Source organism: Sarcophilus harrisii, chromosome 2 (assembly GCF_902635505.1).
Source record: "Sarcophilus harrisii chromosome 2, mSarHar1.11, whole genome shotgun sequence".
In the NCBI taxonomy this organism is placed as follows: Eukaryota; Metazoa; Chordata; class Mammalia; order Dasyuromorphia; family Dasyuridae; genus Sarcophilus; species Sarcophilus harrisii.
In genome coordinates, this window is record NC_045427.1 from 34,626,902 (window position 1) to 34,644,842 (window position 17,941).

Here is a 17,941-nt window from a genome sequence, read left to right on the forward strand (position 1 = left end):
TGAGACCAAAGCTGAAATTTTAGAGGCCGAAAGTAGTGTCAGGAAAGTGGGAGTGAAATACGGGAGTCTGTGGCCTTGCAGTGTTAGAGAGGAACTGAAGCCCGAGTTTGGTGGCATCATAGATATGTAAAGTCAATCACCAGGGCACCATAGTGATGAGAATGAACTCTGTATGACCTGAGTGAGCCCTGTAAAATTATGTAAAATCACCAAAAAAATGTCCTCTTTGATCTACAACCCCAAATGGACTCTCATCTCATGAGCAAGATAAGCTTTCTGGGGGGAAGCCGTAACCCCAGGCAAGATTTCACATTTACTTGAGTCATCCATAAAATGCATCTTCAGAAAGTGACTTTTTGCAGGTCACTTCTCCCTTGAGGATGGTATGTTCCCCCAAGAGAATCCTTCTTGGTGTTTCTTTAACAATAAAGCTTTTTTACCATAGCCTCTGGGTTTAGCGAATTCCTTCACTCAGAACTCTGCCTTTGGGAGAGAAGGAACCCCACTCATTGCTGCCTAACCTCTTCATAGATACCCTCATCAATAGCAGAGATAAGCACAACAAGGAAGGGTGCGCCTTCCTGGGGGCCACTCAGACCCTGGGTAGCATTTTGCTGGGGTCTCTTCATCCCAATAATCAGTTTCCCTCCAAACAAATGGAGCCCAAAGTCTTTTGGGATATAGGGCGATGATCTCATCTTCTGGATCCCCTTCCTACTGGGAATGGACATAGGACTGATTTGCAGGGTGGGCCAGGAGGCGACTGAAGTGGGTTATCCAGTGAGGCTCGGAGTCAGATCCCGGAAGCTGGTCACTGCAGCTGCCACGTGATGGTCATGTGAAGGTGACCAAAGGCTGAAACAGAGCTAAGGAGCAGAGCCTGGTAGCATGGGAAACAGTGAAGTGTTCCCTTGGGTGGCCAAGGATAAATGTGCCAAAGTGTTTAAAAGGGCATAGTTACTGGGTAGAGAGGATGACGGCCTGAGAACAACATTCAGGACCTCCTCAGTGTGACCTGAGCTAGTCCCTTGGACCCCACTTTTTTCCTTAGCAGTTAAAAGGGGGTGGACTGCAATCCAAGAACTACCTGTAGTGCTTAAGCACCTACTGTGTGCCAGCTAGAATCTAAACAAACAAGCACAGATTAAATGCCTATGGAAAAAGGCTTTATAAAGAATCCTTTCCTTCAAAGGTCTCAGTGTATGGGGACATAACTGTGGTACCTTATTGTGAAGCCATGAATGAAAAGGGGGAAAGGTGGGGGACTTGGAGGCAGGAGAGATGTGGGTTCAAGGGCCCACTTTGACCCATTGTTGTGAGCATGAATGATCACAGCTAACCATTTAAAAGACCTTAAAAGGTGGTTGTTCAGATTAATGGGAGCGGGATAAAGGGAAGGGAGGAAGAGAGAGGGATCTGTGGGTGGGGGAGGATAGGGAATAGCCCAGAGTTAGCAAGAACAGGGAAGAGGAGATTTTCAGCAAAATTGTAACAAGCATTCCACATAGAGTTTATTGATAAACTACAAGGGAGGGCTTGGGATCCTTGTTCTCTGACAAAGGAAAACTGAGTGATTCCATCAGGAGAGAAACGTGCATTGTGTCAGCCCTGCTGGTATTATTTTAGATGACTGTGTATGTCTGTGTAAATGCATGAGTTATATGTATGTGTGTATGCATGTAGATGTATGCAATTGTATATTCATATATGCATTATATATTTGTATGTATTCATGTTGGTGTTTATGTGTATGTTGGATACTTTAAAGATGCCATCATATTGTCTGCAAAATGATACTGATGAAGTTTAGATTTGGGAACCAAAATGAGATGAGGGTTTCTGGTGGTCAGGGAGTTAAATATAAAGTCTAGTGGCAGGATTGGCGTTTAGGGAACCAAATGGAGAGGTTTGGCTCCCCTGCACCCCCTTGGTATTAGGTACAAGGGTAGGGAGTTTTGGGGACTCCCTTCTGGCGGCGCAGAGGTTCTCTATAAAGGAATTTACAGACTTGAAAACCTAGATTGAAAATAGAGGCTTATTATAAGAATTGGAAGTAAGGTTAGAAATCCTGACAGAGAGGCATACAGTCTAGTTAGGGAAATAGGTGAGGGTAAAGTGAGGATGGCCCTGGAAAGAGTATTCCAGCAGGCAGATCGATGGAAAATGGAGTTTGCACTGATGTGATAGTCTTCCTGGAGGCAGCCTTAGTCTCAGTTGAAATAAATAATTACTCCATTATTGCAGCCAGCTGGTAAAAATGCAAACGTTTATTTCTCCTTCCAAATTAGCCCGGTTAGTTGAGGCCTATCTCTCTGCCTGGCTCCAAGAGATCTTGCAGCTTTGTCCTTGGCTTCTGCCTCTGCTTTCTTCAGCCTCCAGCCAGCACCAAGTTGGAAGATGCAATGAATCTCTCTTTACCTCCAGTCAGTTCCACCAGAAGAAGTAACTTCAAGCTTCAAAAGCTCCCTATATTTATGTGATCTCCCAAAGGTTAACTCACCTTCTGGAGGGAGAGGGATTCTGGATTATCTCCCAGAGTGGTCTCTGGTCCTAAGGAATGTGTGAATTCAGATATCTCTTTCTAGACCCTGAATCTCCCAAACTGTGAACTCCATTGAGTTCTTAGAGCTCTCTAAAGGTGTGAACACAAGCATTGTTTCCATCAGTTGTACTTAGTACCTAGTTCAAGTTCTGGCCCAAAATATCTTCTTCTAAGATCAAATCAACTCCAATGTCTTAACACTTTGTAAAGAAATGTCTTAACACTTTGTAAAGATTCCAACACACTGAGAATGCAGTTCTCAGTGGGCAGAAAGTCCTAGTGGCAAAGGGAGCTGCCAAGGTCCATCTGCAAAGACCTTAGTTGATGGAAGTTCATTATATTGCTTGTCTTGGTGGGAGATGGGAAACCCGAAAGTCAGAATGGGGGCTGGGACCACGGGAGCAGATCAGAACTAGGGGGGCTGGGAGAGCCCAAGTTGGCTCAAATGCAGTGGGGGCTAGGGCAAGCTCAAAGGGGTACTTTTGACCAGGATTTGTGAATCAAAGGCTCTGGCTTCCTGAACTGATAATGCGTCAACCAGGAGGGGCTGGGAATCTGAAAGGAATCACAAATCAATAGGAAATACAGTTTCTTAAAGGGACCACAACCAGCTTCACTACTTCACACACATACACACTCTCATTCCTTATACTAATACTTCCAGTTTCTTTTTCTTCTCTTCTTTCTGTAGGTAACATTTCCAGGACTATAATGATGGTAAAGGGCATTCTTGTTTCTATCTACCCTGATCTTATTGGAAAGAATTCTAGCTTATATTTATTACAGAGAATACTTTCAGATGATTTTAAATGGATAATACTTTTCATTTTAAGGAAAGGTCCATTTATTCCTATTCTGTTTAGTATTACTGGGAAAAAAATTATTGGAAAAACTAGAAAATAGTATGGCAGACAATAGGCAGTGACCAACGCCTAACAACCTATATACCAAGAGAAGTTTGAAATGGGGTCATGATTTTGATATAAAAGTTAAGGAGAAGAAGGGATAGTTTGCTCTTCAGATATGTGCAGAAGGAAGGAACTTATGGCCAAGAAGAACTAGAGAACATTTATGAAATGCAAAGTGGATAATTTTGATTACGTTAAATAAAAAAGGTTTTGTAGATACAAAACCATGTACCTAAGACTAGAAAGAAAGGAGAAAACCAAGAAAAAAAATTTTTTACATCCAGTGTTTCTAATAAAGGCCTCATTTCTAAAATATGTAGATAATTGTCTCAAATTTATGATAATGTGAGCAATTTCCCAACTGATAAATGGACAAAGGATATGAACAAATTTCAGAAAAAGAAATTAAAGCCATTTCTAGTCATATGCAAAAATGCTCTAAATCACTATTGATTAGAGAAATGCAATTTAAGATAACTCTGAGATAACCATGTTCATATTTCATAGGATGAAAGGAAAAGATAATGATAAATGAAAAACTGGGAAACTAATATATAGGTGGAGTTAAGAACTGATCCAACTAAGCGGGAGAAGAATTTGGAACAATGCCCAAATGGCTTTAAAATTCTGCATATCCTTTGATCCAGCAGTGTCTCTACTTAATCTGTATCCCAAAGAAATCATAAAACAGAAAAGAAACCAAATGTGCAAAAATTTTTGAAGTGGCAAGGAACTGGAAAATGAGTGGCTGAATAAATTAGGGTATATGAATGTAATGAAATATCATTGTTCTGTAAGATAAAATAAGCAGGCTGATTTTTAGAAAAACCTGGAAAGACTTATATGAACTGATGCTAAGTGAAAAGAGACCCAAGAGAACAATGCACACAGCAACAAGATTATGTGATGATCAACTGTGATGGACTTGACTCTTCAATACTGAGGTGATTCAAGGCATTTCAGTGGATTTGTGATGGAGGGAGCTCTCTGCATCCAGAGAAAGGGCTATGGAAACCAGATGCAGATCAAAGCTTTGTATTTTCACCTTTTTTGGTGATTTCTTGGTTTTATTTTGTCATTTTTTCCCCCTTTTGATCTGGTTTTTCTAACACAACATGATAAAGGTAGAGATATGTTTAGAATTGTACATGTTTAACTTACGTTGGATTATTTGCTGTCTAGGAGTGGAAGGAGGTGGAGAAGGAGGGAAAAAAATTGAAACACAAGGTTTTGCAAGGGTGAATGCTGAAAAATATCTTTTCGGAGGTAGCTAGGTGGCACAGTGGATGGAGCACCCCCTGAAGTCAGGAGGATATGAGTTAAAATCTGACCTCAGACACTTAACACATCCTAGCTGTGTGACCCTAAGCAAGTCACTTAACCCCATTTGCATCAGCCAAAAAATTTTTTTTTCATGCATATTTGAAAAAAGTTAGCATTAAATATGAAAAAGGAAATAAAAATTTAAAAAAAACATTTCATTTTTGGGTAACATTTTGAGTTTCAAGTGTCTCCCTACTTTCTTACCCACCCTAGAATAGTAAATGGCTTTTGACATTTCTGATATCTCTCACACTAAGATTCTGTTGTGTTTTAGAAATTACTGACATTCCAAGATGTTATTGTGGAATTCACTCAGGAGGAATGGAGCTATTTGGATCCTGGTGAGAAGGACATGTACAGGGACGTGATGCTGGAGAACTATGAGAACTTTGTCTCTCTTGGTAAGCTAACTTCTTTTCAGTCTTTCAATCAGGATTTATTCAGCTCTGACTTTATACCAAGAACTATGGTAGTCATGAGAGAACAAAGGTAAAAATTGGGCTCTGCTCTCATGGAGCTTCTGTACCATCCAGAGAGACATGAAATATGTAATTGTCAATACAGAACTAGTCAATTCTAAGGGATGGGAATGGCCAGTATGGGGATGAGCCAAAGATGGCAGGATTGAGTTCTGAGGTGTCTCTGTTATCTCAGCGCTTTCCACTTATTTCTCCTTGAGCAGGGCTTCCAGTAACTAAACCAAACATGATTTCTCGGCTGGAGAGACATGAAGACCCCTGGCTATCAGGGGAAGAAGACCCCAGATGCATTTCTGAGGGTGAGTAATAACCAGGCAGTCAGGGAGTGCAGTCTCCCGAGTGTAATGTCCAGGCTAGCATTCTGGTGGGGCTCAGGATCAGCCTAAGACCTTGGGCTTAGTGGCGGAGTGAAGTGAAGAAGGCAAGAGAGCAGACACGTGGCTGGTCAAAGATGGAGTCTGGACTCTGGAGCCTGAAGTCTTCTCTGTGGCTGAGATCGTCACGACCGAGAGAGACCTCTGTCTCTCAGACTCCCTTAAATACCACAGCACAACTGTACCAAGAGATCATTGTATATAACATCACTATTATACAATGATCAATTCTGATGGACATGACTCTTTTCAACAATGAGATGATTCAAACCAGTTCTAATTGTTCAGTGATGAAGAGAATCAGCTACACCCAGAGAGTGGCCTGTGGGAACCGAACGTGGTTCACACCATAGAATTTTCAGTCTTTTTGTTGTTGTTTGTTTGCATTTTATTTTGCTTCTCTCTCTCTCTCTCTCTCTCTTTTTTTTTTACTGGTTTGATTTGATTTTTCTGGCGCAGCAAGATAATTGTATAAATATGAATGTATATATTGGATTTAACATATATTTCTATCATGTTGAACATACATTGGACTACTTGCCATCTAGAGGAGGATGTGGGGGAAGGGGATAGAAATTGGAACATAAGGTTTTGCAAGGTCTAATGTTGAAGAATTGTCCATGCATATGTTTTTTTTTAATTATTTTTAATAATTTTTTATTATAGCTTTTTATTTACAAAATATACACAGCATGGGTAATTTTTCAACATTGACCCTTGAAAAACCTTCTGTTCTAAATTTTCCCCTTCTTCTCCCCACCCCTCCCCTAGATGGCAGATAGTCCAATACATGTTAAATATGTTAAAGTATACGTTAAATACAATATATGTATACATATTTATACAGTTATCTTGCTGCACAAGAAAAATCAGATTTAGAAATACGTTGAAAATAACCTGAGAAGGAAAACAAAAATGCAAGCAAACAATAACAGAAAGAGTGAAAATGCTATGTTGTGGTCTACACTCATGTCCCATAGTTCTTTCACTGGGTGTAGCTTGTTCTCTTCTTACTGAACAACTGGAACTGATTTGGATCCTCTCATTGTTGAAGAGAGCCATGTCCATCAGAATTGATCATCATACAATCTTGTTGCTGTGTATTATGATCTCCTGGTTCTACTTATTTCACTTGGCATCAGTTCATGTAAGTCTCTCCAAGCCTTTCTGAAATCATCCTGCTGGTTATTTCTTACAGAACAATAATATTCCATGACATTCATATACCATAACTCATTCAGCCATTCTCCATTCATTTCCATCCAGTTTCCAGTTTCTAGCCACTACAAAGAAGGCTGTCCCAAACATTTTTGCACATACAGATCCCTTTCCCTTCTTTAAGATCTCTTTGGGATATAAAACCAATAGAAACACTGCTGGATCAAAGGGTGTGCACAGTTTGATAACTTTTTGAGCATAGTTCCAAATTGCTTTCCAGAATGGTTGGATTCGTTCACAACTCCACCAACGATGTACCAGTGTCCCAGTTTCCCCACATCCCCTCCAACATTCACCATTATATTTTCCTGTCATCTTAGCTAATCTGACAGGTGTGTAGTGGTATCTCAGAGTTGTCTTAATTTGCATTTCTCTGATCAATAATGATTTGAAACCCCTTTTCATATGACTAGAAATGGTTTCCATTTCTTTGTCTGAAAATTGTCTATTTATATCCTTTGACTATTTATCAATTGGAGAATTGTTTGATTACTTATAAATTGAGTTAATTCTCTATATATTTTGGAAATGAGGTCTTTATCAGAACCTGTAATGTCCAGGCTAGCTTTTTGGCAATTCAGTAGGAGATGGAAGTCCAAGCTGAAGAGTTCACATAGTTTCCATCTATTCATTTACCTTTCTTAAATCAATCAACATCCTCCATTTTCCAGATTTCTTTCTTACAACAAATACAGGGGAATTCCAAGGACTTAGAGAAGGTTATAAGTGTTCTTGGTCAAGTTGCTCCTGTATTATATCTAATAAGGCCTGAATTTTGTCGCTACCTAAGGGCCACTGTTCTATCCACACTGGTGTATCAGTTTTCCATTGGATAGGAACAGGTGAAAGTGTTGGCAGGCCTTCAACAGCAGCCCTGCCTAAAAAACCAAAGTACTAATTTTTAATCCTAATTGTTGTAAAACATCTCTTCCCCACAAATTGATGGGGATTTTTCAACTACAAAAGGAGTAAAAACTCCTGTTTACCTTCAAAAGTCCATTTCAAAGATGTAGCACTAACTTCAGCTGCTATTGCTCTTCCTACCCCAGACATATAGATGTCTGCCTTAGTCTTTGGCCAGTGACTGGGCCAGCTGGTCCCTCTAATGACTGTACAATCTGCATCTGTGTCTACCAACCCTTCCAATGGTATGCCATTTATATAGATAGTGAGCATGGGATGGTCAGTTGTAACTGCTGTAGTCCAGAATATTCCTGGATTCTGCTGCTTGGAATCAGAACCTGGGCAACTATCAACAGATTGCCTATTAGGAGTCTGTATCAGTAAATCTGATGCTACTACTTCTCCTGGTTGATAAGTCACACATTGTCTACCTTTATTAGTGACTGGGATATTATCTATACATTCCCTAGTTTCCCACATCAGTGTATGAATGGACACTGTTTTGTAAGTACTCTCAGGAGGTGAAATGGTCAAGCCTACTGTGCCTGGAGGCAAGGGATTCATAGGCTGGAGAGGAACAGATTTCACTTCTCCAGGGAGGTATCTCAGTTGTCCCAGCTGCATACAAGTCTATTCTCCCCAATTGTAATCCCTTTCTTCCATAAGGTTGCTTCCTGGCTGATTAATTGTGTAATTCCTTTCTCCCATCAGATTGCTTCTTGGCTGATTGGTCATGTCTGAGTACAGAACTTCTAAAGATTTTCTGGGTGTAATAGTGGCTGCCATCATACTCCAAGTGTTTTTTGCCTGGGACCCTGGAGCTGGACCCCTCATCCTGTTTCCCTGAGTCAGTCTACATTCTGATGCTCAATGGAAGCCTCTGTTGCATTTTGGACATGGGGTTTTGGGTATTGTTCTCCCACCCTGTTTTCTCATTCTGTCTCTATGCCAAAATTGAGCTTTCAGATGTCCTACTTTACCACAGTGAAAGCATTGACAATTCTCTCTAGAAGTCCCTTGCCAAAAGGGTCCCTGTCTTCCCATGTTCAAATCTTGGGAAGTCTGCATCATAGCCTGGGTATAAAAGATATTTGTGCCCACTGTGGCATATCGTCTTATGAACTCCTCTAAAGGAGCATCCTTGTATATTCCCAGTATAATTCTTCTACAAACCTCATTACCATTTTCTTTAGCAAGTTATCTTATCATAATGTCTGTTACTACATTTTCACCATTAGTTCGTATGACAGCTGTTGGCAGATGTCCCACAAAAATCACCAAAGATTTCGTTTGGACCTTGGGCTATTTCTGTGAAGGCTTCTCCTCTATCTTGTTTACCTGGGAGGGTGCCCCATGCTTTGATAGCAGCAGAAGCAATTTGTTCATATGGCTGTTATGGGGTAATTAATCTGTGGTAAAGCCTCTGCATAAGAACCTATACCTGTTAGTTGGTCACAGGTGATTGGTATATTAACTCCAGTTTGCCTATTTTGTTGGGCTTGTATCCTACAGAGCTCACTATATTCAGAAAGCCACAACTAGTCTTGTCCAGGTTCTAAACATGTACTTGCTATAGATTTCTAATCATTAGGGGTTAAAACTTCACAAGCCAAATTCTGTAATGACATCTTAACATGACACGATGTAGACTCATAAAGAGTGTAAGCCTTCTTCAGATCTTTGATAATTTTCAGATTAAAAGGAGTATATCTTCTTTTTTCTTGACCTGAAGAGTTAAGCTGTTCAATCACAGGATATGTTTGTATTCTCAAATCAGCTGTATCCTGCCCTTCTTCTTGGGCTTTTAAGTAATGCCTTTTGTAATGGAGTTATAGGGGGTTGGCAGGGCTTCTGTATGGGCGATAGTGATGGGTCACTGCCCTTCCCACTCTTCCTCCTAATTCCAACCATAAAGGCAAAATTGATGGAGGAAGGTCAAGAGATGGGGAATGCACTAAGGGCACCTCCTTGGGTATGCGGGTGGGGGGCGGGGGGAGGGTCAGGGGGAGGTGGGGGGCATGGCATGGTACTCAACTTGGTCTGCCTGGTTATATCCTCCAGCTGTGTTCAGTCTCATCTCCTTCTTCCTCTTTCTCCTCACACTTCATTGTTCAGCTGTTTTATTTATTTAAACCCTCCCCTTCCTGCTCTTTCTTCTTTTTCCTTATTCTAAAGCTTATATAATTCCTTAAAGCCATTTGTATTATATTTTATATATAGAATGTTTCTTCAGGAATTGAATCAGTACCATTATTTTTGTAATCTTCAAATAGTTGCTCTCCCAGTAGTTTCCACTTGTCTAGTTCTAATCTTTCTTCCTTTGAGAACCAAGAGGATGTGCACTCTAATGTTTCTAAAAATCCAAGGATCAGATCCTGAGTTACTAACAAACCTTGGCTCTTCATTAACCTAACTATGCTTTCTTCATATTTCCTTTGGGGTGGAGGAGGTTCTTCTCTTGGTATTAGCCCCATTTCAGCTAAGAAACGAAAGTTACTAGTTTAGCCCTTACCAAAGATTCCTGTTTGTCTATTTTAATATTCACTCTTTTTCCAGGTCACAGGGACTTCTCCAGTGAACTTAAGATCGAATCAGTCGAGCTGCGTGCTGGTCCTTAGTCCTCATTGGGTGCCAATATGTAGTGTCCAGACTAGCTCTCTGGTGGGCTTTGGGATCAGCCTGAGGCCTTGAGCTTAGTGGGGGAGTGAAGTGAAGGAGGTAGGAGAGCAGACACGTGGCTGGTCAAAGATGGAGTCTGGAGCCTGAAGTCTTCTCTGTGGCTGAGATCGCCTCGGCCAAGAGAAACCACTGTCTCTGGGACTCCCTTAAATACCCCAGTATGACTACATCACCACACCACATTAGGCACATGTAGCTGTAGAGCATCACATCACCACATTATCCTAAGTATACACCAACTAGACCACATCATTATATTATGTCAAGTATGTGTATAGAGAACCAGCAGATACTTATCTACAAGCACTCTGCTGTCTTAGATTCAAGTGCACCTTTTCAGAATTCAGGCCTGCTACACCTGAGTGCCAGCCCTGGATCGAAGGAACCTCAGAGTTCTGAGTTCCAGCCAGAAGGAAATGACAAACTCCTCTGAGATAAGAATCTCTGCCAAAAAGCCTCAAAGGGGCTTACAAAGGGTCAGATGCAGCTGAAAACCCCTAATCCAGAAATCTAGGCAGGGACAGGACTCACTGTCAGTAGAAGCTTAACAGGATCATGAGAGTGAGTTACCTTGAAAATGTTGGGCCTGGAGCTCTCTTTCAAGGTCCATAGGCCTGAGGAGAGAAGCTGTGCTTGTCCATCCTGCACTCCTCCTGTAACCTCACCTTCTATGTCAAGAAATGGTTTTCTAGCAAATCTGCCCTTGTATTTCTCTCTAGTCTCAGAAAACGCTGTAATTCTTCTTGATCATGCTTAACCTTTCACATATATGCTAGATAATATCCTTTATTTCTATGACAATTTTCTGTTCTTAAATCCTTACATTATTTTTTTCTTTGATGAGTCTTTTCTGAGAGATAAGGGAAAAGAACTTTCAGGTGTAAGTAAGTCTGACCTCTATTTAAAAAAATCACATCATTGTTCCAGCTTGTTGTCTCTTTTATCTTCCTTTCAATTTGTCTCATTCTTTTTAGTGACAGATCCTATAAAGATGCCATCTATACCTTCTATCTACTTCCTGTTTTCCCTTTCTCATCTTCAATTTGTTTAGTCAGCTTTCTCTTTCCACTGCTTCATATAAAATTGTAATTAATGTCATTACTGAATTTAATAATAACTATAAGAATTATGTATAGAAGAATTACACGTTTAACAGATATTGGAATACTTGCTGGATAGTGGAGGGATTTAGGGGAATGGAGGAGAAAAACATTTTGGAGTACAAGGTTTTACAAGGGTGAATGTTAAAAATTATTGCATATGTTGTGAAAATTAAAATTTTTAATTTAGAAAATTAAAAGACTCTGCAATTTCCTTAAAAAATTGTAATAAGGATAACAAATATACTAGTAGCATATTTACTGATGTTTAGCAATATTTGGAATGTATGGTGTTTTTCTTATTCCCATTTTAGTGGAAAGTTTGCGAAATTCCATAACATTTAAGTTGCCCATTGTCACTTAACTATTAAGTGTCACAACTGGCACTCACACTTTGACTTTCTATCTCAACAAATTTAGGGATTTTCCTAATAGATGAAAACATAGGACATGAAAGCAAGCTCTAAGGGTCTGAACTGTTACCAAATATAAAGAGCACCAGCTTCCTAGTTATCAGAACTGGGTTCAGAGCCTGCCTCTAACACTAAGTATGACATTGGACAATTCACTTCATCTCTCAATGCTCTTTTGTATCAAGATTCTGAGTCCTGTCCAACACTTTGTGATCCTTTTTGGAGTTTACAGATTCTGGAATGGTCTACCATTTCCTTCTTCAGGTAATGTGACAGATGGGAAACTGAGGCCAACAGGATTAAGTGACTTGACCTGGGTCTCAGCTAGAAAGTGTGTTTTCAGGAAGATAAGTCTTCTTGACTGGAGGTTCAATGCTCTGTTGCAGTGGTCACACCTCATTGTTCAATGTTCTAGGCAGCTCTCAAGCTATAACTTTCATTGAAGGTAGAAACCTATTTTGGTCTAGGTAATCTCTTTATAAATTCATAGCTTTAATCACTATCTTTTCTTCAGTGTTATCAGAGATCAACTTGAAATGTAATCATGTATGGTTTTAGAATTATTGTTTTTCTCTATGAAAATTTTAACAGTTTTGAAGTCTTGAGCAGTTCTGTTACTTTCCCCTCACTTATTTTTGGGCTTCAGCTCCCTCTTGATCATTTTTCTTCTACCTCGTCCAAATCAGTCTCTACCCTTCTTCCTAATGGAGGTGACTGAATCTAGAATTGAGCATAAAGTAGTTTTCTTTTCCCCACAACATTGAGCACTGGGTGCTGACACTTTTTTGTGTTCCTTTCAGATTCCCCTGTTGAAAAAAGAGAATGTGAAACCAAGAAGTCAACTCTAAAACAGTATATTACCACTGGAGAGATATCCAGAAAGGGACTCATAAAGGATGATTTCTACAAATCTAAATTGGGAGCAGCTTGGAATCATGATACTGAATTAGAAAGACAGATAAATGATCTAGAAAGACAGTCCATGAAGGTAATAGTTAAGCACAACAAAACTTCATGTAGTAGAATTTCCATATTGAAGAACCTTTGTAAGTTTAATAAATACAGGAAGGTTTTCAGTCACCAGTCCAAACTGAATCATTCTCATAGAGTGTGTTCTCCAGGGGAACCTCATAGAATTAATGAATGTAACATCAGTTCCTGCCTTAGTGTACATGGAGGAATTCGCGCTTTAGTGAAATCTCCTAAATTTGGTGAATGTAATAAGGCTTCCAGTTACAATTCATACCTTACTGTTCATCAGGAAAATCTTCTGGAAGAAAAGCCTACTAAACAATGTAATAATGATAGCAAAACTTTTAGCCAGAAAGGTTATCTTTCTCAACAGAAAAGAATTCCTAGTGAAAAGAAACCCTATAAATGTAATGAATGTGGGAAAACTTTCAGCCTTAAGAAAACCTTTAATAGACACAAGACGATCCATACTTCTCTGAAATCTTATAAATGTAAAGAATGTGGAAAAGCTTTTAGGTTCAAGACATCCCTTAATGAACATGAGAGAATTCATACTGGAGAGAAACCCTATAAATGTAATGAATGTGGAAAAGCGTTCTTCCGGAAGGATAGCCTTAAGATGCATAAGAAAATTCATACTGGAGAAAAACCATATATATGTAAAGAATGTGGAAAAGCTTTCAGCTTAAAGAGAGTCCTGGTTGTGCATGGAGTAATTCATAGTGGGGAGAAGCCCTATAAATGTAATGAATGTGGAAAAGCCTTCAGGTTTAAGAAAGGTCTTGAGGCACATGAAGCAGGTCATTCTGAGAAGAAACCCTACAAATGTAATGAATGTGGAAAAGGCTTCACTCGGAAGGATCACCTTAAGAGGCATGAGAAAATTCATATTGAAGGTAAACCATACATATGTAATAAATGTGGAAAAATCTTTAGGTTTAAAGAAGGCTTGGATGTACATGAGGCAATTCATAATGGGGAGAAGCCTCATAAATGTAATGAATGTGGAAAAACCTACCGGCAGAAAAGAAGCCTTAATGCACATAAGAGAATTCATACTGGAGAGAAACCCTTTAAATGTAATGAGTGTGGAAAAGCCTACCAGCAGAAAAGAAGCCTTACTGCACATAAGAGAATTCATACTGGAGAGAAACCCTTTAAATGTAATGAGTGTGGAAAAGCCTACCTGCGGAAGGGAAGTCTTAGTGCACATAAGAGAATTCATACTGGAGAGAACCCCTTTAAATGTAATGAGTGTGGAAAAGTCTTCAGGGACAAAAATCACCTAAATAGACATGTGAAAATTCATACTAAAGAGAAATGTTATAAATGTAATAAATGTGGCAAAGCCTTCAAACATCATGGACATTTTAATAGACATAAGAAAACTCATTGATGTGAAAGTCTATATATGTAATGAATGTAGGAAAACTTTCAAATATAAATCTAAATTTACATAAAACATTTCATATTGGAGAAAAACCGTAACAATGTAAGGAAGTGCATAAAAACTTTTAAAAAACATTAATTCATATTGGAGGGAAATCCTTTGAATGTACTGATGTTGAAGCAGACTATAGCTGAAATCCATACTTTGCATAATAAAAAATGAAAAATTGAGAAAATTTTCTTGTGCAGTTAAAACCTTAAGAAATACCAGATAATTTATACTGGTGAGAAATCTAAATGTTAAGAATGTATTGAGAAAGCTTTCAAACAGCAGGAACACTTTATCTTATATGAAAATATCTTTACTAGCTCAAGCTGATATAACACCTTTGGCAATCGTAGTGATTGAGTAATTGGATTTTGGGGAATAGTCATATAACCAGGGGATGTGGAGGAGTGGGGGGACTGGAACTAGGGAGGAATGAATTGAGATTGACACTTCTGGGCAAAAGGTATTTAAAGATCTCGGAAGATTGGGCACAGAAATGGATTACAGTATCAAGTAAATTTCAACTTCCCATCATTCTGTGTAAATAAGACATGGTGGTCTTGTTTCATCATCCTGATAATGGGGAACAAATGATGTTTATTATGATGTTTAAAGTCCACATCATAAATACTAGCCCTTATTATTATGTCAGTTTTTTAAATTAAATGTAAAGACAATTTTTAATGTCCTTCCCTCCACTTAGCAATATTTTATTTTTTTCTAATTATATATAAGAATAATTTTCAACATTTTTTGGTAAGATTTTAAGTTCCAAATTTTTTCACTTTCCCCTTCCTAAACAATTTCATATAGATTATACATGTACAAGCATTTAAAATATTTCCATATTATGTGAGAAAAAATAAATAGGGAAAACCATAAGAAAAAAAAAGTGAAAATAGTATGCTTGGATCTGCATTCAGTCTTCATAGTTTCAATCCCAAGTGTATTAGAATTCTCTTGGATGAATGTATTCCTAAGAAGACTGTGGTTCATCAGAGATGATCATCTACACAAAGTTGGTGTTGCTGTGTACAGTTCTGCTCACTTCACTGAGCTTCAATTTACGTAGTTGTGCAGGTTTTTCTGAAATCTGCTTGCTCATTTTTTTTTTTTTTTTTTTGCTGTGGCAATTGGGGTTAAGTGACTTGCCCAGGGTCACACAGCCAGGAAGATTTAGGTATCTGAGGTCAGATTTGCACTTAGGTCTTCCTGACTTCAGGACTGGTACCACGTATTCCCTGCACAACCTAGCTGCCCCTTGTGCATTATTTCTCATAGAACAGTTGTAATTCATTACATTCATATATAACAACTTATTCAGCTACTCCCCAATTGATGGCCATCCTCTCAGGTTCTAATTTTTTTTTTTTATCACCACAAATAGTTGCTCTAAATGTTTTTATACACGTTCTTTCCCCCTTATTAATAATCTCTTTGGGATTCAGAATTAGTAATAATATAAAATAGTTGGGAAGCTATCTGCCAAGGGAAAGTTGGGAACTATATGAGCAAGACTACAAAACACTTTCTACACAAATAAAGTCAGATCTAAGCAAGTAGAAAAATATCAAGTGCTCTTGGATAGGTCGAGCAAAGATGACAATACTTCCTAAACTAATATATTCATTTAGTGCTATACCAATTAAACTGCCAAGAAACTATTTTACTGACCTAGAAAAAATAGCAAAATTCATCTGGAAGAACAAAAGGTCAAGAATTTCAAAGGAATTAATGAAGAGAAAAGCAAATGAAGGTGGTCTAGCTGTACCAGATCTAAAACTATATTATAAATATATGTGTGTGTGTATCATCAAAACTATTTGGTTCTAGCTAAGAAATAGAGAAGTTGATCAGTGGAATAGGTTAGATTCACAGAACAAAATGGTCAATGACTATAGCAATCTAGTTGACTATTTGATAAATACTGCTGGGAAAATTGAAAACTAGTATGACAGAAAATAGGCATAGACCCACACCTAACACTGTATACCAAGATAAGGTTGAAATGGGCTCATGAGCTAGACATAAAAGAATGAGATTATAAATAAATTAGAAGAACATAGGATAGTTTACCTCTAAGATTTGTGGAGAAAGGAATTTGTGACCAAAGAACTAGAGATCATTATTGATCACAAAATAGATAATTTTGATTATATTAAATTGAAAAGTTTCTGTACAAACAAAACTAATGCAGACAAGATTAGAAGGGAAGCAATAAACTGGGAAAACACTTTTACATCCAAAGGATCTGATAAAGGCCTCATTTAAAAAATATAGAGAGAATTGACTCAAATTTCTAATAGATCAAGTCATTCTCCAATTGATAAATGGTCAAAGAATATGAACAGACAATTTTCAAATGAAGAAATTGAAACTATTTGTAGTCACATGAAAAGTTGCTCCAAAACACTATTGATCAGAGAAATGCAAATTAAGACAACTCTGAGATACCATTATACACTTCTCAGATTGGCTAAGATGACAGGAAAAGATAATAATGAATGTTGAAGGGGATATGGGAAAACTAGGATACTAATACTTTGTTGGTGGAACTATGAACACATCCAACCATTCTGGAGAGCAATTTGGAACTATGCTCAAAAAGTTATCAAACTGTACATACCCTTTGATTTCAGCAGTTTTTCTCCTGGATTATATCCCAAAGAGATCTTAAAGGAGGGAAAGGGACCTGTATGTGCAAAACCGTTTGTGGCAGCCCTTTTCATACTGCAGGAAATAGGAAACTGAGCCCATCAGTTAGAGAATGGCTGAATAAATTGTGGTATGTGAATGTTATGGAATATTATTGCTCTATAAGAAACGATTAGCAGGATGATTTCAAAGAGACCTGGAGAGACTTACATGAATGATGTAAAGTGAAATGAGCAGAATGAGAAGATCATTATACATGGCAACAAAAAGACTATAGGATGATCAATTCTGTTGAACATGGCTCTCTTCAACATTGAGATGATTCAAACCAGTTCCACTTGTTTGAGAGAGCCATGTATGTATACCCAGAGAGAGAACCATGTGGAACACAACACAGCATTCTCACTCACTGTGTTATTTGCTTACATTTTGTTTTCTTTCTCAGTTTTTCTTTTCCTTTCTTGATCAGATTTTTCTTGTGCAGCAAGATAACTGTACAAATATGGATACATATATTGGATTTAATATGTATTTTAACATATTTAACATACATTGGACTATCTGCCAACTAGGGGAGAGGGTGGGGCAAGGAGGGGAAATTTTGGAACAAAAGATTTTGCAAGGGTCAGTGTTGGAAAAATTACCCATGCATATGTTTTGTAAATAAATAAAATTTTAAAATTTTAATTATGCTTAAGGAGAACACTAATACCGACTTTAAAAAGGTGATGATAGGTCTACCTCGAGACACCAGCATAGAAGACATATATAAAAGATGTAAAAAAATTGTATAGTGCTGAGGTGTGAACCAGAGCCCTAAAAGAGGGAAAGGCATTTCCATCTGAACGAAAATGCTATAGATGTGGTAAAGCCAGCTGAACATGTCAAGGATTATAAAAATAACACCAGTAAAAATGTAGGCAATTGTTTTAAGTAT

General features: G+C 38.3%; 1 protein-coding gene across 4 annotated transcripts in view; it reads left to right on the forward strand.

Moving 5' to 3' along the window:
• LOC100919647 (gastrula zinc finger protein XlCGF26.1-like) overlaps window positions 1-14,563 on the forward strand; it is a 64,411-nt gene extending 49,848 nt beyond the window's left edge. For all 4 annotated transcript variants that reach the window (XM_031949867.1, XM_031949865.1, XM_031949866.1 and 1 more), the window contains 3 exons: window positions 5,048-5,174; window positions 5,456-5,551; window positions 12,740-14,563. In XM_031949867.1, coding sequence (XP_031805727.1) covers window positions 5,048-5,174; window positions 5,456-5,551; window positions 12,740-14,307 — 1,791 coding nt within the window. In that variant the 3' untranslated portion in view covers window positions 14,308-14,563. The remainder of the gene's footprint in view (window positions 1-5,047; window positions 5,175-5,455; window positions 5,552-12,739) is intronic.
• Window positions 14,564-17,941: the final 3,378 nt, after the last annotated feature.